General features: G+C 37.1%; 1 protein-coding gene and 1 non-coding gene across 6 annotated transcripts in view; both read left to right on the forward strand.

Annotated features, from left to right (window-relative positions):
- Nucleotides 1-25077, forward strand: part of FOCAD (focadhesin) — a 322164-nt gene that overhangs the window by 87989 nt on the left and 209098 nt on the right. For 4 of the 5 annotated variants that reach the window (XM_073021655.1, XM_073021653.1, XM_073021657.1 and 1 more), the window contains exons 7-10: nucleotides 2620-2824; nucleotides 5959-6165; nucleotides 14382-14469; nucleotides 17868-18070. In XM_073021655.1, coding sequence (XP_072877756.1) covers nucleotides 2620-2824; nucleotides 5959-6165; nucleotides 14382-14469; nucleotides 17868-18070 — 703 coding nt within the window. The remainder of the gene's footprint in view (nucleotides 1-2619; nucleotides 2825-5958; nucleotides 6166-14381; nucleotides 14470-17867; nucleotides 18071-25077) is intronic. The other variant, XM_073021654.1, reaches the window with a different exon arrangement.
- Nucleotides 23044-23172, forward strand: LOC140713128 (small nucleolar RNA SNORA30/SNORA37 family). Its single transcript, XR_012094966.1, has one exon. It is a non-coding gene; the product is annotated as a small nucleolar RNA SNORA30/SNORA37 family (small nucleolar RNA).

Raw genomic sequence — 25077 nt, forward strand, 5'->3', positions numbered from 1 at the left:
TATTTCTTGCTTTGTTTCCATCACATAGATGAGTGAGGTAGACTGTAGGTGGTCAGTAAATTTTACCAAGTGAATAAATTAATGAATAAAATTTAATTGGCTTGGTAACTTTTACATTTTTATTAATGTTAATGGCATTTTAAAATCACATTGCTATGAAATGTATGGTATTATACGATTATGTTGTCAAGCATAATTTATCATAATTAAAAAAAATTCCCTTTTATTTTAGATTCAGGGGTACATGTGCAGATCTGTTTGAAGGGTATATTGTGTAGTGCTGAGGTTTGGCCTTTTATTGATCCTGTTACCCAGTAGTGAACAAAGTACCTAACAGGAAAATTTTCAACCCTTGTCCCCACTCCTTCCCACCCTCCTTTTGAAGTCCCCAGTGTCTGTTGTTCCCATCTTTATGTCTGTGTGAACCCAAGGTTTAGCTCCCACTCTTAAATGAGAACAGTCAAACATAATTTAAATACCATTTCTTCCATGAAGCAATTGCACTTTATACCACTCTTTTGGCAGTTTTCACTTTCTGTCATCTAGTTCAGGATTATAACTGATTGTCTCTGTCAGACCATATGCTTCTTGAGGATAGATAATTCTTATTTCATCTTTGTATATTATCTAATCATTCCTTATATATAATGTGAAAAACATTAGAAAATAAAATCATGACATTTAATTGCATGCTAATTATAAAACTACTTTGTAACTTAGTGTAACTGAATTAATTAAATGAGCGTCTCTTTGAAGGCCTAGTATATACAGTTATTGGTGATAATAGCAGTAAACAGAAATCCGTGGCCTCATTTGGTTTATAGTCTGGCAGGGGATACAGATATTAAGTATGTAATGATAACAGCCTGTAGTCTCAGCTACTTGGGAGACTGAGGCAGGAGGATTGCTTGAACCCAGGAATCCAAGGCTGGAATGCACTATTATTGTGCCTGTGAATAGCCATTGCACTCTAGCCTGGGCAATGTAGCAAGACCCTGTCTCTTAAAAAAAATGTAATGACAATAAAGGCATTGTATCTTAAAAGCCCATCTGATGTTATCTGATGAAGGTGAAGTGTCAAGGAAGGATCTGAGAAAGTCATTTTAAAGCAGATAACTGAAGGATGATAGAAACTAGATAGGAGAAAGAATAGGAAGGCTAGAAGGGGAGAATATTACAGGTAGAAGGAATAGCAAGTGAGAAGAAAGCCCAGATGGCTTGATAAAGACCTGAAGGGAGTTTAGTATGGTTTAGTGGTGAATGAAGGGGAAGAAATGAAGCTGGAAAGATAAACAGAGGCCAAATGATGGAGTGTGTGTGTGAATTGGGCTAGACACTGTTTAGGCTAGTGACGTGACCATATTTTTATTTTTGATGATCATTCTGGTATTTTAGTGAATTTGTACTACGAGTTTTCAGGATATAATGAAATCTAAATAGATACAAAAGATTTGTAGAGTGGGAAGTGCTTAAGAAGACCTTGACAAATTACTTCACCTCTCTCTCCTTCAGTTTCTTTATCTGTGTTATGAGGATAATATTATTTTTTATTTCATAGAGTTGTGGTGAGGATTAAATGGATTTAAAGACGTAAAATGCAGTAACTTGAACACTGTAAGGGTTAACAGGTTAACAAGTAAATGTTAACTGCCATCATAATCATCTTGGGATGTTTGTCTGGGTTTGTTTTATGTAGATAGATCCTCACCTATAGTGTTTTTTCTTTTTTTTTTTTTTTTTTTTTTTTGAGACGAAGTCTTGCTCTGTAGCCCAGGCTGGAGTGCAGTGGCCGGATCTCAGCTCACTGCAAGCTCCGCCTCCCAGGTTCACGCCATTCTCCTGCCTCAGCCTCCGGAGTAGCTGGGACTACAGGCGCCCGCCACCTCGCCCGGCTAGTTTTTTGTGTTTTTAGTAGAGACGGGGTTTCACCGTGTTAGCCAGGATGGTCTTGATCTCCTGACCTCGTGATCCGCCCGTCTCGGCCTCCCTAAGTGCTGGGATTACAGGCTTGAGCCACCGCGCCCGGCACCTATAGAGTTTTTTCTAAAAATGCATGTTTGTTTCATACTCCTGGAGAGGTGATCCTGCCATCTGTAATTCTAGAAAGGTTGTCAGGTGATTCTTTTTTGTTTTGTTTTGTTTTTAAGATGGAGTCTCGCTCTGTTGCCAGGCTGGAGTGCAGTGGCGTGATCTCAGTTTCACCATGTTGGCCAGGATGGTCTCTATCTCCTGACCTCATGATTCGCCCGCCTCGGCCTCCCAAAGTGCTGGGATTTTTACAGGCATGAGCCACCGCGCCCCGTCCAGATGATTATTATGTTCACTAAAGACTGATTTTGGAGATGTAGTTGCTGTTCTAATGTGCAAATAGAGACTCTCTTCATCCTGGGTATCTAGCTTACAGTCTCCAGGTGTTGAATAATCTTCCTCAGTGTACAAAGAACTGTTTGGCATAGATGTAGGCAGGTCATAGTGGAATAGAAGAATCATAAAAAGAAGTTACACTTGATGATATGGTAGTTTATGTTATTTCATGAACCATAAGATGATATTTGCTACTTTACCTGCATGATAGTGTGTTTAGCTCATTCACTGGCTAACATATTTCATGTCTTATAGGTCAGAAGTTTCATGCATTCAAATAATGGCACCATTTCTGTGGTATCTGTATTGTGAACCATCTCAGTTACAAGAATATGCTAAACTCCGACTAGCCCTGCTGAAAGTCTTACTTCAACCCCAGGTTCTTTGTGACAAAGATCAACCATCAATACTGGAACAGCAGATTCTTCAACTGTGTTGTGACATGGTTCCATGTTTGCAGGTAAGGTCTTCATCCTCCACAAATACAGCATCGGCATCGGTAAGTGTTGTTATTGTCACAGACAAAGTATTTCTAGAAAATAAGTGATTTGACAAACTCAGACATGATCCTTGCTCTAGAAATGGTTACAATCTTTTGGGGAAGATGAAAAAAGCAAAATCTAGATTTAACATGAGTGTATTATGTTCGATGTTAACTAAATTCGCAGAAATTATAAATCAACATAGTCCATTTTGGGATTAGCAGGTGTGAAAACTTTCCTTTGTTTAAGAAATGGTTATCAGGTAAAAGATTTTGAGTTGAGTTTCTTCTGTGTAGACATTGGGACAGTAAGAAGGAAAAAAAAGACCTCTGTGCACATTGGAAAAAAAAAAAAAAAGGGGTGTGTCTCAGGGCATAAATAGCTCTGAGGATGCAAAGCCTGGCCAGCTGAGTGCCAGCTAGCTTCCAGCTTCCACATGTCCCCTTGCAACATATGCAGCAGCTCTCAGGGATCCTGCTCTTGAGAAGCACACATGTAGTAAATGAATTAGGACAAGTACTGTACATATATTCTTATAATTCAAAGTAGAAAGATGAAAAGTGGTTAACGGAGGTATGGAGAAAACATGGACACAGTTCAGGGGAAAGAGAAATTTGAGTCATTGTCTCTATAACTGCAAATGAAAAAAAAGTCCAGTTGCCCAGGTGTTGGGATTTTAGCGTAGTGATTCATTTATCAGTCCATCTCTTCCCATCATCTAGGTTTGCTATTTGCCTGGAATCTGAGCACCATGCTGCTTAGTTGATGGAGGGAATCTGTGAACATATTTCAAAGTGATCACTTGAGGTCACACATGACCTGTTTTAAGTTTGTGTTAGCAAGGAGTGACTAGAGTAAATCTTTCCTTTGCGACTCATAAATAGGCTTTCCTGTAATCAAGGCAGAGAAAATTTAATTAAAATGAATTCTCCTGTGGCTTTTCCAAAGCTTTTGTTTTGTGCGGACAATAAAGCAATGTTTAGGCAGAACATCTTGAACTAGGGTACATTTTTCACATCATGGCTGCATTACCCTGTGCTGTGCTCCTTGGCAAAGGTTTGTCTTCATCTTATGAACCTGTGTTGACAAGCTTAAATGCTTTTAGAAATGAGCTCTGTGGAATATTTCTGGGAATCTGTGGCTTTTTAACCTAACAATTATGTGAGAAAAAAAGGGAATACATCATTTGGAAGTACTGGAACTAGTGATATTAGCATACTTAATCAGTTTAACAAATCAGCGTTACTAGAATGAAGCATGTAAGGGTTGGAAGTGGTCTTAGAGAGAATATAGTCCATTTTCCACCCAATACAGATGTTTCTTATACTCTCTGGAACATGACTATCTTATGGCTAATTGAATATTGATAGAGGAAGCATACTGTTTTGCAAAGCAACCTTTTTTTTTTTTTAGCAAGTACTTATTGACCTTCATTTTTCTAATTACTCATTCGTTTTCATTCTTCTCAGAAAAGCTGAGATAGAAGATACCCCATCTGTATCTTCTCTTGTCTTGTTTTTCTCCCTTCTTTCCTTCCCATTTTTCCTTCCTTTCTTCCTCACTTCCCTCCCTTCCTTATTTTTTTCTTCACTTTCTTAATCTCTCCATTGCAAATGGTTTCCCGACTTTTCTCTGTTTTGTTTTGCCAGGAATTTTCTAGTTTATTGGTGCTCAAAATGTGCTACTATGAAATGATCTTCTTAGAGCTGACTACAATGCTGTTGATGTGGTCTTACTTATACTGAGCACTAGGATAGAATCACATTTAAATTTTAAAAAACAAGTTTTAGAAATAACCATGCAACCTTGTTGACCAATGATGAAAGAATGGTCAGTGAAACTCCTTTTTCTATTTCTTCTCATGCCAGTTGCTCTTTCATTTTATAGTTGTAGAATTGTCCTTTTCATTTTAATGTTGATTCCTATCACCTCACATATTACCTATTGTATTATTAAATAATATATTTCTACGTAAAGACAGAATGTTACTTCAAAATTATGCTTGTTTAGAACTTAGATAATGTTAAAGATTAGAGAGCCTTTAATGCTAGCTTGCTGAGGTTGTCTTTTGAACTTTTTTTAATGGAAAATTAGAAATGTGCACATAAATGCACTCAAGGAAATATATTGTCAAATATTCATTAGGCTTTATTCTGTGGCCTTTTGACTTTCCTACTATATGTTTGCAAGAGAGCAAAATAATTTATACCAGACTGTTTATTTTTTATAATAATGTTTTCTGCTATTTCTTCTCTTTAATCTTTTAATATCTTTTTTCTCTTGTTTGCTAGCAACTAATTTTTGTCTCTGTGTATAACTAATAGTCATTTGTGTTATTATGGTGATAACCACTGGTAAAAGGTACAGCTGGTCAACCGTAGGCTTTCTTCTTGATGAATTTAACAGACACAGGCTCCTGATGGAAGCAGATGGTCCATTGTTTGTAATCTCTGGGAAATGCCAGTGTGTCTGTGAGCAGGACCATATCCTTAATACCAGCTCCAGAATTTTGATCAGAACAGCTGGGTTTGAATTGCATTGGGATTTTCAAGAGCACCCAAGTCCTTCCTCTCTAATACATTAGCCTGTTGAGAAGACTACCATTTGAATATGGTCTTTTACTATATCTGCCAAGTGTGGAAATGATACTCTCAGTTTAGGCTGTCTGAGCATATATCTTGCAGATAAAGGGCTTAGTACCGTGTTAGAATAACATGCTGACCCTTTACTATCAGGTTATCTATGTTGGAATTGTAGAAATGAGAGTTCATTTGGAGAATTCAAAACTGAACTTAATTTCCCTCAACATGTTGGCATTGTCATGTAACTTGTTTTAAGACATCTGCACTCAGAGAAGCTAGAAAAATAAGGGAAGAGAAAGTTGCGTCAGCCAGCAGTAACAAAAACAGTAGCAAATTGGATTTTGGTTAACCAAAGGATAAGGTGCAGTTGTATAGTTAATCCTTCACTGAGTTCTGTAACTTTTTTCCATCTCCTTTAAGTCTTTATAGGTTTAGATAAAAAATTATATTGTTGAAAGCTTTTTGTGTACCTTAAAATTATCCTTTGGTTTGTGTATTTTTTAATATCATATAATGACTTTTTTAAACAGATAAAAGATTTGATACAGACAACAGAAGCGATGATGTTTATTGAGGAAGTATATTTAAGCCTTTTGCGTCATCCTGTTTTCTGGAAAATTCAGCTTACCCAGATGACTCTTCAGCTGCTGTGTGTCTGTGAAGTCAGCTTAAAGATAACTGGTGAATGTTCATCTTTAATTCACCTTTTAGAGCACTGTGTTGAACTTCTGAAGGAGGTAAGGATAGTAGTATATTATACTGTTCATGCATTGCTACAAAGATATACCTGAGACTTGGTAATTTATAAAGAAAAGAGGCTTAATTGGCTTACAGTTTGGCAGGCTGTACAGGATGCACGGTGCTGGCATCTACTTAGCTTCTGGGGAGGCCTCAGGAAACTTACAATCATGGCAGAAAGTGAAGCAGGAGCCAGCGCTTCACATGGCTGGTGCAGGAGTGAGAGAGAGGAGTGGGGAGATGCTACACACTTTTAAACAACCAGATCTCAATCACTATCACAAGAACAGCACCAGGAGGATTGTGCTAAACCATTAATGAGGAACACCTTTGTGATCCAGTCACCTGCACCAGACCCCACTTCCAACATGGGGATTACAGTTCAACATGAGATTTGGGCAGGGCCAGAGATCCAAACCATATCAGATAGACATTTTATTGTGTCAATTATCACTCAAGTGAGCCTTTCAATAACTGGGTGGATGTGCTTATTTAGTTTGCGTATCAGAGGCATTTTGATCTAATACCATTAGAGCATATTGCTATTGCACTACTACTAATATCATTTGTTAGAAAAAGAAATCATTAAAATACTCTTCAGATCATCATTTAAAGATCACCACTGTGACTTTTTTTTTTCATTTATTCATGTAGAACACAAGTATTGAACTTTTACTATATGCCAGGCTTTATAGAATACATAGATGAAAAGGTAAATTCTATGACCTCAAGAGACTTACAGACATGCAATAACTATAAAAAATTATAGTACAATAAGAGAAAAGATTTTATGGGAGTATATTTAAAGTGTAATGGGAGAACAAGTTTCAGGAGGTAGGGCATGAGTTGAGATTTGAAGACTGAATGGAATGTGCCTGGTACAAGGGCCTGGGAAGGGCATTCCAGCTGTTGAACAGCATGTGCCCAAATAAAGAAACATGAAAGAGTAGTCAGGCTTAGCTTATTTAAAAAAAAAAAAAAACACAAGAGGATGTTTGATATTGCTGAAGGATTGAGATGTGGCAAATAGGGCTGGGCCTGTCTTCCATGCCACGCAAATGAGTTTACATTTTATCCTGTATGCCGTTTGAGACCTTTCAGCAGATGTCATTTTTTAATGTGTGGAAGATCTTTCTTGTAGGTGGGTGGAGAAGAGTTTGGGGCTGCACACCACTCACCAATAGGGTAGGAAGTGATGAGGAACTCTTAGGCAGTTAGGGCAGCCACAGACTGGGTGGCTTAACCAACAAAAATGTATTTATTGGTCGGGTGCAGTGGCACATACCTGTAATCCCAGCACTTTGGGAGGCCGAGGCGGCAGATTATTTGAGGTTAGGAGTTCGAGAGCAGCCTGACCAACATGGTGAAACTTCGCCTCTACTAAAAATACGAAAAATTAGCTGGGTGTGGTGGTACACGCCTGTAATCTACTTGTGATGCTGAAGCAGGAGAGTTGCTTGAACCCGGAGGCAGAGGTTGCATTGAGCCGAGATCGTGCCACTGCACTCCAGCCTGCGTGACACAGCAGGACTTTGTCTCAAAATACATAAATAAATGAATAAAATTATTTCTCAGAGTTCTGAAGGCTGGAGAGTCCAAGCTCGGGGTGCTGGCTGATTCTGGTCTTGATGAGGACTCTTCCTGGCTTGCAGCTGGCTTTCCTCGCATGGTAGGGAGAGTATGAGCTCTCTGGTGTCTTTTCTTATGAGGACACTATCCAGATTGGATTAGGGCCCCACCCTGATGACCTCACTTAACCTTAATTACTTCCTCACTCCAAATACAGTCACATGAGTGTTAGGGCTTCAACAAATACATTTTGGGAGGACACAGTTCAGTCCATAGTGAGGGCCTAATGAGGGAAATGGAAGTGGGAAAAGGGAGACACAGAAGATAGAATCAGTAGGGCTTTATGATTGATTAGATGGTCAAGGAGAAGGGTCCTTGATAGAATCTAAGCTTTCTATTTTGGGCTACTGGATGATGCCATTTACTTTGAGAAATGGTAGCTGATGTTGGAGGGAAGATGATTAATTTTATTTCAGATATGCTTGACTCGAGGTATGTATGGATCATAGATAGTTGGATATATGGTTTTAAAATTCAGGCTAGAAGTCTAGGCTAAAGGTGTACATTTGTAGACATTAACTTTGGGGTGGGGATTTTAAACATGGGATTGGATGACAGGGCTTGTGGTGGAACTCTAGGGTGGTTGTTATTTGGAATTTACTGATAAAGAGGAGTCTGAGAAAATATGTCTAGAAGGATCATATATAACCAGCAGAGACAGATGACAAGAAAATCAAGGGAAGGAATATCTCAATAAGGGGGAATGGTCAACAGTGTCATATGTTATAGAGCAATGATGTAAAAGTAAGGGATAGAAAGTATTCTCAGGATGTAGCACATAAAAGCTTATTTTTAACATTAGAGGGAGCAGTTTCAGCAGAGTAGTGGTGGTGGTGGTGGTGGTGGTGGGGAAATTGGAATTAAGGGAGTGTGAATGGCAGGTGAGGAATTGAGAGAGTAAATGTAGATTTTGATGGAAGATGGGAACCCAGGAAGACTCAAGTATTATAAGTTATTTGTCAATTTGCCAATCTTATGATTAGAATGATTTTACATATACTGGGACTCTAAATAACATATTTTTCTACTGTATAGTTATATATGTATCTTATGTATAGTAGATATATATAATATATATCAGGTATAGTTATATCTTACAGATATAATTATGTTATATGTCATATAGATAGTATATACATATAGATAGATGTTTTATAGTTAAATATTATACAGAAAGATATTTTATAGATCAGTATTATGTAGATAAATTGCCAGTTCTGTTAACTGTAAACATAATATCCATGGGTAAACCCCATATTTTTTCCTGTGCTTTTAGTAAATTCATATGAGTAGCAATTATAATTTCATAGAGTTTAGTCCTTTTTAGTATAATTCTCTGACCATTTTTTTGTATATTTCCCCTGCACCCTTAGCATATATTTGTTAAGCAGATGCCTATGGCAAACACTTTGCTATGGCAATTAGTTGAAAGCAGACAAGGTTCATGAAGCTCATGTTTTAGTCAAATGGTTCAAACTAGTGTGCATAAAAATCACTAGGCAGAGTCTGTTAAAAATGCACATGCCTGGGCCTTATCCCTAATGATATTGAATTAGCGGGTCTAAATGCAGCCCAAATATCTCTATTTTAAAGTAACACCCACAGGGGATTTTATCATTTATTTTGCACATAAGGCAGATAGCACATAGATCGAAACATAGAACTTTGAAACCATCACACAGATCAAGAAATAGAAGTTTCTAGCCACCACAGAAGTTCTCTACAAGCCCAGTCCTAATCATAACCTCCTGTTTCCCCTGACTATTCTGACTTCTGTAGTAACCACTTCCTTACATTTCTTTATACTTTTATCATCTCAGTGTGTATCTCTAATCACCATAATATGTTTTGGGCTATGTGTGTGTGTGAGATCTTTTAAGTTTCTTTCCAATTAAAGTTCATCCCCTTTCGTTTCCTCCCCCACTTTTCTTCCCTGCAGTTTGTGTACTGAATAACCTGGCTTGTGTGAGCTGGAGAGTTTCCTATCTTCTGGATTTTGCTGATTGCATCCATATGGTGCACTTTAATACAGTGGTCCCCAATGCCTGGGCCACAGACTGGTATCGGTTCCTTGCTTGTTAGGAACTGGGCCACACACAGGAGGTGAGCAGCCCAGTGCCAGCATTACTGCCTGAACTCCGTCTCCTATCAGATCAGCCGATGCATTAGATTCTCACAGGAGCATGAACCCTATTGTGAACTGTGCATGTGAGGGATCTAGGTTGTGTGCTCCTTATAAGAATCTAAATAATGCCTGATGATCTGAAGTGGGACAGTTTCATCCCGAAACCATTCACTGCCCCAGATGTGTGGAAAAATTGTCTTCCATGAAACCAGCCCCTGATGCCAAAAAAGCCGGGGACCGCTGCTTTAAAGTGTTTCGCTGTTCAAAGGTAGTTAGCTCTAAAGGCTTGATTGGATTTAGGATATTTTGTTTTTTGTTTCCAAGACTACAGGGGGTGGTGTGTTCTGTCATCAAGAAGCACAATGTGTGTTGCTTTTCTTTTTATGAAGTTAGTAGTTGCTGATACTCAATGCCTAGTTCTGTTAATTAGGAGTTGCAGAGTGGTAATGTTCTAATCCTATCATTCCTTCTTCATTTATTAGCTGGAATACTTCCATAAAAAGAACCCTCCTCCCCCAACAGCCTACTAGTTGGTTATCCAGTAGTAAAGGAAAGTTAGGATAAATGCTTTACTCTTTTGCCTTTTTCTTTACTAACTTTAAAAAGTATTATGAATTCATGAATTTAAACATATTTGATGCGCTTCAGTCTATCATAGATATTATCCTTATTGAATTTTAAATTGTCTTATTTTGGCCACTGGGAATCTATTAATATAAAGTTGGCTCTTGAGTCTAATTGTTAAAATGTTTTTGATTATGATATAGAGTCACAGGATACTAATGTCATTTAGAAGAATGAAAAGATTTTTGATGAGGGAAAGTCCTATTTATGTCTCTCATTTGCCCAATATTTTTAACAGTTTTAGAAGGAAATAACAAGTAGTAGAACTGTGGAAATACTTGTGTTATGAAGTTTTCTGTCCCCCATCCCCATCTTAGTGTTCCTGAGGTTAAAAAAGTGAGCCTAGGAAAATTAATTTGCAAACATATACTATAGGTCTATATGTACTATAATTTGAAATAAAATGAAGTAGAATGAAGAAGTCTTATGTATTTTGACACCATACCCACATTTCTGTATCACTGGGTTTATCAACTGGATGTTTTGTTCAAATATTATATTAACTTTTTCCCCACTCTGTTCTCTTTCTACTCTTATATTAGAGTTGTATCATTGTATATTGAAAATGGATTTGTTTCTTAGCCTGCATTAGTTTTTGTGGATTTGGTCTTAGTTGAGCCATTTTTAGCCTGATTAGAATAATCATAATTTAATGTCCTTTACATTTCAAGCAAAATAAATGCACCCTGACCAGCAAAATTAGGCAAAAATGATGCGCATTGGGAGGAGATTGAGTAGCTCTCAAAGTGAAGAATGAGTGAAACATTTCAGCATTGGGAAGGGTCGGAAACTTGTGGTTTCTAAGACACTACTAGCTGATGACTCAGTTCCAACCAACTTTCTTCACTGGGTGTCTAAGTTTTCAGATTTTGTAGGACAAATGATCTGTTTGGCCCATCTTAGCTTGCTGAAGCTCTGGCCAGGGAACAGAGTACGTAGCAAAGTTATGGCACTGGAGGGTTGTGTGAGTTGGGCCACCATCTTTGTTTTGTCTGCTACTTTCTCATGCCTTGTTTTCTCTTTAAAAATACTTTTCCATGACTTTACTGTAAAATCCCTGAGAAAAGGGACTATTTTGTGCACAGTGGCATTCGTAGACCCAGCTTATGTACTTACTGCCTGGTACATAGGTGGTGTTTAGTGCTATTTTCATTTGACTTGAGGACAAAAAATGTGGACTCCAGGTAGTTTTCTGTTACTGGGACTCCTCCAACATCTGTGACTGAGTATAAAGGCATTTACTCATTTTTTTTTTTTTTTGTATTTTATTTCATTTTAAAAAAATTTCTTATTTTATTTTATGTATTTTATTTCCTTCTTTTATTGTATTTTTATTTATTTATTTTATTTTCAGGCTGTGAGTTGGCCTGAGTTTCCCTAAAGGCAAAAGTAGAGACTGGGTTCCCACAAAAGCAAAGGCTTATATGACTGGAATTAATCTGCCAATGTGATCCCAGCAAGCAGCTGGAGAGAGGGACAAGAGGAGTGAAGTATGGAAGATGGGAGAGGCAATACAGGCATCATCAAGTAGGCTACTGCTACGAGCAACTAGTTGCTTGATCCCACAAAATCTTCTGAGAAGCCTTATGAAAGAAGGATCTGGAATTAATGGGAAAGCATTTATCTATTGGGTACTATTGCCAATTTGTCAGCTTTGGCCTATGGGGCTTTAACTTCCTTATATTTCTAGAGTGCGCTGTTCTGGGGCAGGAAGCAAGAGGTGTATGGTGGGGACTTAGGGGACAACCATTAGGTTGCACCTGTGCAGTACCAGTTACCACAGCAATAGCTGTAGCATTTGAAGTGTGCAAATGGGATGTCCAACACTGGGCTTTATTAAAAGATCTTACTAAATGGTACCATCCTTTGGTGTCCATTAAAAATCAATCAGTCAAAAAACTTGTAACCACTAAACTTGTAAGTAGTTTAAGATTTATGTGATCTAATCCTCCACCAATTACTTTCCCTTAGTTTTGATCTTGAATCTCCACTCTTTTCCTTTCACCCTCTATCTGAACAGGCCAGTCTCACCTTTGCTGGAGAAGGCCATTTTCATTTTTGCCTTCATACTTTTAAGTTCCATCCACTTAATAAAAATACTTCTATTTCATTTCAGAACTCTAAAAAGCTACTTTATGGCCCTTGCAGTAATAGCTTGTGTGAAAAAGGCTTTCCAATAATAGTGTTACTATATAGCAGTGCTTTTCTTTGTTGTTGATTCTCTTGGAATCTAGTGAATCTGAGGTTTAAATGATCTTGTTGGTTTTCCTTTTGTTTTTTATGGACATGCAGAAATTGAAATGAAATTGGGGAAGACATAGCAAAGAATGGTGTGATAGTATATACTGTAAGTGTGTTGGTTTTGAAATGCATGTATTATCCTCAAATAGATAAGAGTGCTTCATTGTTCTCAACTCTATTTCGAAACAGTGAACACATATATTCCCAAAATACATAGATTGGAATATATCCCATTTTTAAAAATTCACAAATTTTTTTCTTTTGCTGTTTTGTTTTTCAAAAGTCAATAAACAAGCACATGAGAGGATTTTGTAGGTGAATTTCACTCTTCGAATGATAAAACTGAGATTTTAGAGGGTATTTGTTAATTGATAGTATCTTCAAGATTTTAACTTCTGAGTGTGCCAGACTGTATTGTTTTCACTCAGGCAGGTGGTCCTTTAACATGTGGCTCTAACTCACAGATTTCCTTATTTTCCTGTTGTTGTTGTTGTTGTTGTTTGTGTGTGTGTGTGGTTTTTTTTTTTTTTTTGCCTGTCTTTATTATTCATAGGTACTTTTGCTCTGCAGGCACTTCTGTAAACTTCAGAATAGTCGTTTTAGCTGAACCTTTCTTCTTTAGTACCATAATACATTAAGATTTACTTTATTTAGAAACCTCAAATAACATGTCACTTGTGTTTTATTAATGTTTATTAAAGCCTAATATACATGTCTTTTTTGTTTTGTTTTGTTTATATACTTGGTTATTTCTATGGTCATTGCTCTGCTACATTTAATGCTTAATGAATTACGGTAATTTGAAAATAATCTCTACCTCCCTGGCACTAATATTTCTTTTATTATAACATGATTTACTAAATTTTTTTAGTGTAATTCCTTATGCAAGTTATATAGATGGATCATGTCTGTATTAGGTAAGTAGGATATTGAACCAGTTTACAGAAATGAAATATTATTAAATTTAGTATTTTAGGCAACTTTCAATGGTTTGCAAAGATTGACTGTTTAGAAGACTTGCTGATCTGCTGTGTTGAGTTTTCCCTCTGAATTATTTGGTTTGTAGCTTCTTGCTTTTTGGCCATATAATACAACATTTTGAATTTATGTGTAAGTGTGTGGCATCAACCAATTCTTTCTCTTTTTTTTTTTGAGATGGAGTCTCGCTTTGCCACCCAGGCTGGAGTGCAGTGGCACCATCTCGGCTCACTGCAACCTCCGGCTCCTGGGTCAAGCAATTCTCTGCCTCTGCCTCCTGAGTAGCTGGGATTACAGGTGCCTGCTACCACTCCCGGCTAATTTTTTTGTATTTTTTTCAGTAGAGATGGAGTTTCACCAAGTTGGCTGGGCTAGTCTCAAACTCCTGACCTCGTGATCCACCCACCTCAGCCTTCCAAAGTGTTGGGATTATAGGCGTGAGCTGCCGCAACTGGCCGACCAATTCTTTCTTTAGTAGAGCATACTTGCTGTATAAATAAATTTGTGTAATAGGCTTGTAGTCTTTCATATTAAATATATTCTTCCTGGATACATGTTACAAAGCCATGGTTCTGGGAACTTCTTTAACAACTCCTTTTCCCCCCTCTATCCTTTTAGGATTTTCCTGTTGAACTGATCATAATTGGAATAGCTTTACTACTTCTACAGACTCCAGCAAGTCAGCAGAAGCCAATCTTAAATCTAGGTAAATAAAAATACAGTCACTAGAGTAAAATGTAGATATAACATGAGTATTGACAGGATTCACTTGAACTATGTATCATGCTATCCTGTGTATTTTGAGTTTCCATCTGTAATTTTTAAAATTATAAAATAGAATTTTTTTCGTGTCTAATTAGGTGTTACCTTGTGCAAGCTTTGATATAACATAATTTACCAAGTATCTCGGCTACATGTTAGAAGGTTATAATCTAACCGTATATAGTAGTAACATTCGGGAATATATTGAATGGCATATCACCTTATTGAGCATTGTACAGCAAAATGGAAAGCTTTAGTATAAAATCCTTGAAAGAAAAGTATTTAGTAGTTGTAGTTATTTTAAAACTCTCCATACCTTTACTATTCAAAATGTGCTACATTGAACAGAATTTAACTTATGGTTATTGCTTTAATCTAGCTAGAACAAATGAAAGATAATATTCTTTTGACAGTCCAGTATTGATTTAAAGAAAAGTGAAGGAGGGGGCCAAGAGAGGCAAAAATGTTCTAGTTAAGAAGAATGTGGTAAGGAAGCTAGTTGCCCTATCTGGCAGATTGGTAAACAAGACATACTTTTAAAATGTGGCTTTTACATTGGTGTTGCCTCACTTTACTTGGTCTGATCCAAAATAATCCACATAACAATGAGAGCTCTAAATTATGCTGTATGGTGCCAGTATATGGTAATATACTGCCATTCTTTTTTTTTTTTTTTTTTTTTTTTTTTTTTTTTTTTTTTGAGCGGAGTCTCGCTCTGAGGCCCAGGCTGGAGTGCAGTGGCCAGATCTCAGCTCACTGCAAGCTCCGCCAACCGGGTTCACGCCATTCTCCTGCCTCAGCCTCCCGAGTAGCTGGGACTACAGGCGCCCGCCACCTCGCCCGGCTAGTTTTTTGTATTTTTTAATAGAGACGGGGTTTCACCGTGTCAGCCAGGATGGTCTCGATCTCCTGACCTCGTGATCCACCCGTCTCGGCCTCCCAAAGTGCTGGGATTACAGGCTTAAGCCACCGCGCCCGGCCTATACTGCCATTCTTATTTTTGAAAAGTACATGAGATGCCAGGCGTGGTGGCTCATGCCTGTAATCCCAGCACTTTGGGAGGCTGAGGTGGGTGGATCACCTGAGATCGGGAGTTCGAGACCAAGCCTGGCTGATATGGTGAAACCCTGTTTCTACTAAAAATACAAAAAAAATTAGCTGGGCGTGGTGGTGCACGCCTGTAATCCCAGTGATTTGGGAGGCTGAGGCAAGAGAATCACCTGAACGTGGGAGGCAGAGGTTGTAGTGAGCCAAGATCATGCCATTGCACTCCAGCTTGGGCAACAAGAGCGAAACTCTGTCTCAAAAAAAAAAAAAAAAAAAAAAAAAAAAGAAAAGAAAAGAAAAAAGAAAAAGTGTGTGAGATAAATACTTATTGTATAGCTCATTCTTCTGGGCATTTTAATTCATGATTTTGGGAGTGAATTGCTCTTTCACCTACAGCGTGTCTTGGAAATGGCTTTAGCACATGGAGGGGATCCTTGCCTCCTAGGCTTTGATTCCTACCCTGCATTTGGCCACTGGCTTTATGTTTACTTATGCCTTCCCTCCACAGTCTGATCCCGTTTTGCGTTTTTCTTATAGCAGTGCACATGGGATCTTCCCATAGGTATAATTTACCAGTGCTGGTACTTCTGACAGCTGTAGTTTTATTTTTTAAAACAGCTTTATTGAGGTGTAATTTATGTACCATAAAATTCAGAATAAAGTGTTTTCTAGTAAATTTATAGATTTGTGCAACCAGCACCACTATTTAGTTTTAGAATATTTCCATCATCCGCCCAAAATTTCTTGTGACCATTTGTAGTTAATCCTCATTTTCACCCTCAGCCCCAGAGAAATACTAATCTGCTTTTTGTCTCTATAGATTTGCCTTTTCTAGACATTTCATATGAATGGATTTTGTTTTTTGACAAAAAAATTCTAAAGCCTCCAAAAAGCTACATTTCAAATTCTGAAGCTATGTTCTTATATTGTGGTTCATGTGTAAGAGAAAGATAATACAGTATCAAACACTCAAATACTTTCATTATTTGCTGGTTAGCAGACTTTTTCTTTCTCTAGTAAACCAACATCTCTGACTTAAAGTTACCTTAGAGTGAATAAACTGTACTGAGCACTGCTAAGCCAATATGTCCTGTCAGAAAATAAGGAAGAGCTGTGGGGAAAGAGTATTCAAAGAAATGGGATCACCAAGAGAATATTGATTATTCCAAATTTAAAAGATTTATATATATGTTTATTTTTACATTAATGTAATATTACACTATGTAATTGTTAACTGTAGCCTTGATTACGAATAGCAATTTATAAAAATGCCTGGAATATTTAGATTTATAATAGAGGCTATTAAAATATTGGTATTATATTCCTTTCCTGTTGTATTAAAGATAATGGATTTTTAGTAGAGATGGTATCAGAAACAATTATGGATTAAGACCAATATTTAGGCAAGAAAAGTAAATTAGTAGTGTTACAGTAACAGGTGTTTGTACTTAATATGATGTTAAGGTTTGACCTCCAGATGATGTAAAATAAAATGCTGACAACTCATTGACATGATTCAAGGCTTGAAGAATTATTTTTGCTGTAGTGGGGAAATCAGTAGAATATTTTGATAATGTAACTTTGAAGCCCATGAATAACATCTTTTAGTAAATCAGGGTTAATTACATCACTTTGAAAAAATATTGTGAAAAAAGTATATTTATGCCTTAACTCATTGAGTTAATAGAGACTCTACATGTAACTCAGTTATTGCATAACTGTATGTATCTGATGTGTAAGTTGTTTCCATATTAAAGAACCATTCACTAATTTTTTTTTTTGTTTATTGTTGTTATTTTGGTTCTGGACTTTGGGACTTTCACAATCTCCTTCTTAGCAATTACAGCTGAAGGGCAGTCCTGCTTCACTTTGCTGTTTACTTAAGCATCTGCTAATAGGATTCTTAGCTGCATTTGTAAAGGAAGCATGTACGTTGGCCTTGTTATCCACTGATCCAGGAATTCTTGGTCTCTTAGTTCTGTTTGCTGAGGGCAATACTAGCATCTCAGAGGATATTAAGGACAAATGTTGAATTGTGTTTTTAAAAAAATTTATATTGACCTAAAAGAGTATCATCAATTTTTCAGTTACATACATTAACACCTTATTCTATATAATAGTTTCTTTATACTCCTTTTATTTCATCTTAGGATAAAATTTATCATCCTAGTTATGTGTCTGACCCAGTTGTAAAAGGGAAGAAAACTTTCTTGCTTATCACTCTTAAGCAAAATTGCATTTTGTTTGACTGTGGTATTAATTTTTAAAAACGTGCGTTATTATTTTGATGAATAGCTTTGAAGCTCCTCTCTGTTACTGAGGATCAGAAAATCCCAAAGTCCTCTATGCTGTTAGTGATGCCAGTTCTGCAGATACTATCTTCTACTGCCTTGGAAGACTGTATATCTATGGATGAAGAAGGTCCCTCTAGGCAGCAGTTGGCTCTAAACCTTTTGGAAATGATACAGCAGGAATGTTACAGAGATGACCACCAAAAGGTAATGAATCTATCCTTGTTTCTCTTAAATAAAGTGTCGATGTGGAATTTAGGTATACGGATAATCTTGCCTCCTGATGAAGCATCTGTTTGTTATCAGACTTTATCTTCAGTCAGGTAATGCTGTTGGAGATCTTAACATACTCTTCTGGACTATAAGAAAGGATAGTAATCCTGTCGTGAAATAAGTTTGGAAATGCTATATCTTTTCTTCTTTGAAAATCCAGTGCATAATACTAGTTAAAGATCCTGAAGGGTTCTTCAGAAAAGGAACTAATTCTATTTAACCTGATGCTTCTCTAATATATTTTAACATGGAATCATTTTTTAAAATTATGCTGTTAGTTAAGTATAGCATATTGCTAGATTTGGGATAATCCAAGGTGGGAAATAGTCCTCAAATGCCTGAAACTTCTGATATCAGTAAGAACTAAAACTTCCTTATTTAATATGGTACCTCTTGCCATATTCCCTGGCATAATGACTCTCGATGTCCCCTGTGTATGCCCCTATTCTGCTGCCTCCAACTGGAAGACAACAGGCCTGCCACGTTCCTTTTCCAATCCTGCCTTCCTCCTTCTGCTTTTTCAGTCTCACTTTTCCTGTTACAATAATGTACAAGTATTGTCATGGTTTGGATATTGGTTGGGTTCTAGGCCTAGATTTGCCAGACTTTTTTTGTTATGATATTTGAGTTTTGCCTGTATCAAAATGAAGCATTATTTTCCAACTCCTCTTATGGGGATGAAATGAGGATTGAATAAGATGAAGCTGGCAAAGCACCTTAAATCTCCATGAAGAGAGGCACTATGTAAATACAAACTAGAGTGATGGTTGTGGCTTCATCTGCAAAAGCAGAGATACCTCTTATGTTAAATGCCCCAGCAGCACAAATCCAGTCATTATTATTTCTTGTTTGAGCATGTAGCAGAAACTGACTAATAATTATAGGCAAATTGAATGTATACTACAGCTTCCTAAATCCTAATTGTTTGGCTAAAACTTTAAAACTTGAAACAGGTATTTGATTTGAATTAAGAGAGAGAAGTTCTTGCATCAGCCCTAATAGGAGTGCAAAATCTGACAAAAAAAAATTCTAGTAGCTTTTTTACTTTACCTCTTGGTTTGCCCATATAGAGCAATGATTGGATCTTGAATGGGAGTGGGGGCAGGGCAAGAGTTCTATTCCTTTAAATCACACATGTTATTTACTGAGGATCACCCCAACTCTAATACATAAGTACTTTGTTTACTATTTGCTCAGATGTGTGTGAATCTTATTCATCAACACTAATATCTGGACTTTCTCTTTAGCAGCTGGTAAAGGGGAGGGGCAGAATTACTATTAGGGCTGTAAATATCTTATAGCCCTTATGATACTGTGCTGCTTTAAGGAGGCTTTCAGTAGATATATGATCACTGTTGTAAAAAATTTAAGCCACATTTTACTGTTGGCTTTTTTTTCCTGCTCCTATCTGGAACTTTACATTCCGATCACACCTATGAATTTAACATGCCCCAAACTCTTCAAGTCTCTTCCTGAATCTTTGCTTTTGTACAGAATGCTGTTTTATGTCATCTGCCTGAACTATTCATTCTTCAGGACTCAGCCAAATATTCTCAGCCTCCTCCCCAAGTCAAGATTATTTGACTATTCAATTTTTTTTTTTTTTTTTTTTTTTGGAGATGGAGTCTCACTCTGCTGCCTAGGCTGGAGTGCAGTGGTGTGATCTTGGCTATTAAATGTGATATTTAAAACTACCTATTACATTCTTCCCAGGCAAAATTAAATAAATAAATAAATATTTTTTAAAAAATTGAACATTAATTGTAAATTCTAAGGGGCTTGAAACATTCTGCTTCCTCGTTGTTCCCCTCCACTCCCACAAGAGAACGTGGGGAATAAAAGAGAGACTGCATCAGTGTATGAGTCAGATTCCAGTCAGGAAAGAGAAAACACACTGGCAATTTGAACAAGGAAAACTTAATGCAAATAATTATTAGTAAGAGGTGTTTAGTTACAAAAACTTATAAAAAAAGCATCTAAGGAATATTACAGTAGTACATGTAGGGAGCAGCTACTACCTCTAAGCTAAGACCAAGGCAGAGTTCCCAAGGAAGGAACTAAAAAGGTCTCCCCAGACAACACTGAGAGACCTGGTAGGAGAGAATGTGGAGAAGGCCTACTGGGTGATATAGTCTGCTGGGGTGCCATAGGCTAGAACTGGTCCACAGGAAACCACTTGTCGTGGTGTGAGCAGGCCGGAATTGGCTGAGCTGGTCCACTGGAAGCCACCTCTGGGATATCCTGCATGTCCCTAGCAGCTGTGATAGGAGAAATCAAAGAAGCACACAGGAACCTGAAGAGAAGCCCCTTCTTCCTTTCCTTGCAATGTCTCTCCTGTGCTCTCTATTGACAAGGTCTAATATTAGACCAGAGGGCAAAGGAGAAATGCTGAAAAGGCACAACTGTAGGATCACATAGACAAAGAAGGGTGGATGTGGAGCTGAGAGTTAACACATTGAGTAACTGGCTCAGGAAGTAAGACAGAATCGGAAAAGTTTTTTTGGGAGGGGAGTAAGGGTGGATGGGTGAGATGAAGTGGAAAAGAAGACTTAAAAGTTAAATTCTTGTAGTTGTACAGGAGGCACAATTCATCTCTATGGAACTGTTTTAGTCAGCAGAACAATTTAGAGACAGCTTGACTGAGCTGGGGTCTACCATGTGTTTATTCATTCTTATGTGCGGTTTTAAAAATTAAATATGGTACTTTTGGGTCTTTGGTAATAAAGCTTTGCCAAGTAGCTTTTATTTGAAATTGCTTTGAAGTAGTATAAAGGAAGCAGAATATTTGTTTCTTAAAAATCATAAAATTTGCAAGGAATTGTCCTTGTCCTACTTATAGCTAAAGTTAACATTTATTGAACATGTGCGGTATGCTAGGAGTTATTATGTGGGCCAACCCATATTTCTTACAATAACTATGAAATAAGTATCTTTTCTTTTTTTTTAAATCTATTTCCAGCTGTGTGGCCTTGGACTAGTGACAATCTCTGTGGTATCTGGGCCCTGGTAAAGTGGGTAACAAAACGCCACCTTCATGGGGTTGTTTATTGAGCACTTCATATGTGCAGGCTTCATTTTAAGCACTTTGGCTTGTACTAACTAATTTGATTTTGTCTCACACTCTTTGAAGTAGGTAAAATTATTGATCTCATTCTACCTAAGAGTTACCTGAGGCATAAAGAAGGTAAATAACTTACTGTCATGCAGTGGGAACCCAATTCTTTTTTAATAGCTTTATTGAAATGTAATTCACATATGCCCTTCACTCATTTAAAGTGTACAATTCAGTGACTTTTAGTATATTCACAGCATTATATATTCATTACCACAATCAACTTTAGAACATTTTTATTTTTATTACCCTAAAAAACCCCTGCACTAGTAGTCATCACTCCCTAATTCCCCCATTTTTTCCTCATCCTTCAGGCTAGGCAGTCTCTAATCTGCTCACTGTCTCTGTATGGATTTGCCTATTCTGGACATTTCCTTCAAATATAATCATACAATATGTGGTCCTTTGTGAGTGGCTTTTTTCACTTAGTATAATGTCTTCAAGGTTTGTTCATGTTGTAGCATGTGCCATGTAGCAGTGCCTCATTTTCTCTTAGAGCTGACTAATATTCCATTGTATGGATACCTTACATTTACTTTCCTGTTCTTTTGTTGATGAATTTTTGGCTCTTTTCCATTTTTTGGCTCTAGTGCTGCTATAACCATTCATGTGTCAGTTTTTGTGTGGACAAATGTTTTCATTTCTCTTGAGTCGATACCGAGGAGTAGAATTGCTAGATAAGGTGATTACTCTATGTTTCACTGTTGGGGGGAATGGACAGATTGTTTTCCAAAGGGGCTGCACTATTCTACATTCCCACCAGCAGTGTATGAGGGTTCCAATTTCTCCCTGTCCTCGCCAACTGTTGTTACTGTCTATCGTTTTGATTTAGCCATCCTTGTAGTTGTAAAGTGGTATTTCATTGTTGTTTTGTTTTGCATTTCACTGATGGTATTCTTAAAATACTTATTTTACAAGCTAGGAAACTGAGATTAGAGAGGTTAATTTGTCTGGATTACGCAGGTAGTGAAGGGTAGAGTTGGAGTTCAGATTTTGTTTGATTCTTGAGCCTAAATCCTGTTACCAGCACTTTCGTTTTGTTTTCTTTCTTTGTTTTTTTTTTTTTTTTTTGGCACAATATTTTATCATCTTTGTGCTGAACTTGGGAGTAAATAACAGTTGTATTTCAGATTTACGGGGAAACAAACTGTGAATTAGTAGTATATTGAAATAAACTTTTTTTAGACTTCTGGTTGAAACTTAGAAAGGAATTAGTAAATCTTAGATGTGCTTCTATCATCATCTTCTGAAAGACGTGGGACTGAGGATGGTGTGTTATCTCTTGGTTATAATAAACCACTCCCAAATCTCTCAACTCATGTCTAGAGTCTTCATCGTGGTCTTCATAGTGCTAGAGTCTTCATAGTGCTTGACTGGTGAGTGAGTGATAGCCTCTAGCAAAAATCTGTCTTACTTTTAAGGGTCTATAAGTTTTGAGTTCCTATACCCACTCTCTACTTTTGTTAAGCCTGTTTTAGTCACTATTATAGATTAATGCCATTCTTTACAGTTAATGTAAATCAATATTGTTCACAATTTCTTTTTCAGACCTATTTTGACAAAGAAATACTATCAGATGTCTTATTGTTACTACTTAATGTACCTGCACATTTTTATTAAATGTTTTTTAAAATAAAGATTCTCAGTTATTTTATACCTATAAAAGATGTCTTACAACCACCCAGTATTTGTTTAAATGTATTTTTCTGTGATTTATTTTTTATTGGTATATAATTTATTTAACATAAACCTTTTATTTTTAAACACCTACTTTCTCCTCTAAAAGCAAAGCTTACTAGCACTTTCACAGGTCCTCCCTCAGGCTATGGGGCCAGGATTTGGTAGCTGGTGCTGAGAGAAAACTCTTGATTGCATCCTTGCCCTGGGACTGTGCCAGTGACAGCTGTCACTCAATGGGACAATTTCTCCTGCTGCTCTAACCTTAGGCAAACAAACAAACAAACTTAAGAGCCTAAACCTGGACATAACAGTTCAAGTTGCCGGGCGCGGTGGCTCAAGCCTGTAATCCCAGCACTTTGGGAGGCCGAGACGGGCGGATCACGAGGTCAGGAGATCGAGACCATCCTGGCTAACACAGTGAAACCCCGTCTCTACTAAAAAATACAAAAAACTAGCCGGGCGAGGTGGCGGGCGGCTGTAGTCCCAGCTACTCGGGAGGCTGAGGCAGGAGAATGGCGCAAACCCGGGAGGCGGAGCTTGCAGTGAACCGAGATCCGGCCACTGCACTCCAGCCTGGGCGACAGAGCGAGACTCCGTCTCAAAAAAAAAAAAAAAAAAAAAAAAAACAGTTCAAGTAACCTAGGATTGCTTTCTGTTTCATTATTTCCTCTTACATGTCCCTGTTATATTGTTGCTTTTACTCAACTTGTGGTTCATGGTAATTTCCAAATTATATTTATTTACATGAGTTTTATTTTTCTCTTCTGAAGATGACAGCAATACTGTTTCCCTTTATTTTGCAACTTCAGGCACCGTGCTAGGTGTTTTTTAGATATTACAACCTAAGCATGAAAGTAGTCATTTCTTAAATTTTACAAACGAGTAAAGTAAGGCTTAGAAAAATTGCGTAATGGCTGATAGCTGGCATGGCTGTGCTGAAGTCCTGGCCCTTTAAATTTTATGGTGTTTGTCGTTAGTCTAAAAAAGTTGGCCATGGTTGTTAATGAATTCCTTCTTCTTGGGAAAAAAAAAAATATTCTTAGAGAGCTGGACCTATATAAATTTAGATATTATTTAATTTTTAAAATTTGTAATTTTCTTGAAATAGTAATATATTCAAATGGTTCAGACAGTAGAAAATTGCATATAATGAATGCTGCCTTCTTGCCTTTGATTCCAGCTGTCCAGTTCTCACTCTCCAAAACAGAAGATGATTTAGTGGTTACTAATTTCTTCTGTATTTGTCCATATACTTTTCTTTGCATATACAAACAACTATAAGTATATTTTCTTTTTCTCCTCACTCACTTTGAAAAAAAAATCGATAGCACTCCAGTCATAGTATCTGTATCTTATATTTTCACTTGGGGGAATCTTTTTATATCAATACAGTGAGAGCTTCCTCATTTGTTTTTACTGTGACATTTAATTGTCAAAGACATTTCATATCTACTCTTAGATATATGCTCAAGAAAATTGAATACTTATAACCTCACAAAAACTTTTACAGGAGTGTTCATAGCATCATTATTCGTTAGAGCCAAAATGTGGAAACAACCCAAATATCCATCAATTGATAATGGATAAACAAAATATGATGTATCCATACAATGGAATATTATTTGGCAATAAAAAGAAATGAATTATTGATACAAGTAACAACATGGATGAACTTTGAAAACATGCTAAGTGAAAGAAGCTGGTCACAAAGGACCACATATTATGTGTTTCCTATTTGAAATGGCCAGTATAGAACCAGAGTAGAGTAGTGGTTGCCAAGGGCTGGAGGTGGGGTTGGGGGAATAAGGAGTGACTATCAATGGGTAAGGGATTTTTGTGTGGGTTGATGAAAATGTTCTAAAATTAGATAGTGATGATGGTTACACAGTTCTAGAAATGAATTGCTAAAATCCAATAAATCATACACTTTTAAAGGGTGCCTTTTATAGTATGCAAATTATATCTCAATAAAGCTGTTATTTAAAAATTTTATAAAGCTTAACTTTTACTTTCCATCCTTTCAATTGTTATCCTGATTCATATAAGTCAGCCTCTATTGACCAGACAGTTATAATCTAGAGATTTCTAATCTGTCACAAAGCACTCTACATGATTTGAATTACTTTATTAGCAAGCAATGTCTAATGAT

The sequence above is a fragment of the Chlorocebus sabaeus genome, chromosome 12 (genome assembly GCF_047675955.1).
Source record: "Chlorocebus sabaeus isolate Y175 chromosome 12, mChlSab1.0.hap1, whole genome shotgun sequence".
Classification (NCBI taxonomy): domain Eukaryota; kingdom Metazoa; phylum Chordata; class Mammalia; order Primates; family Cercopithecidae; genus Chlorocebus; species Chlorocebus sabaeus.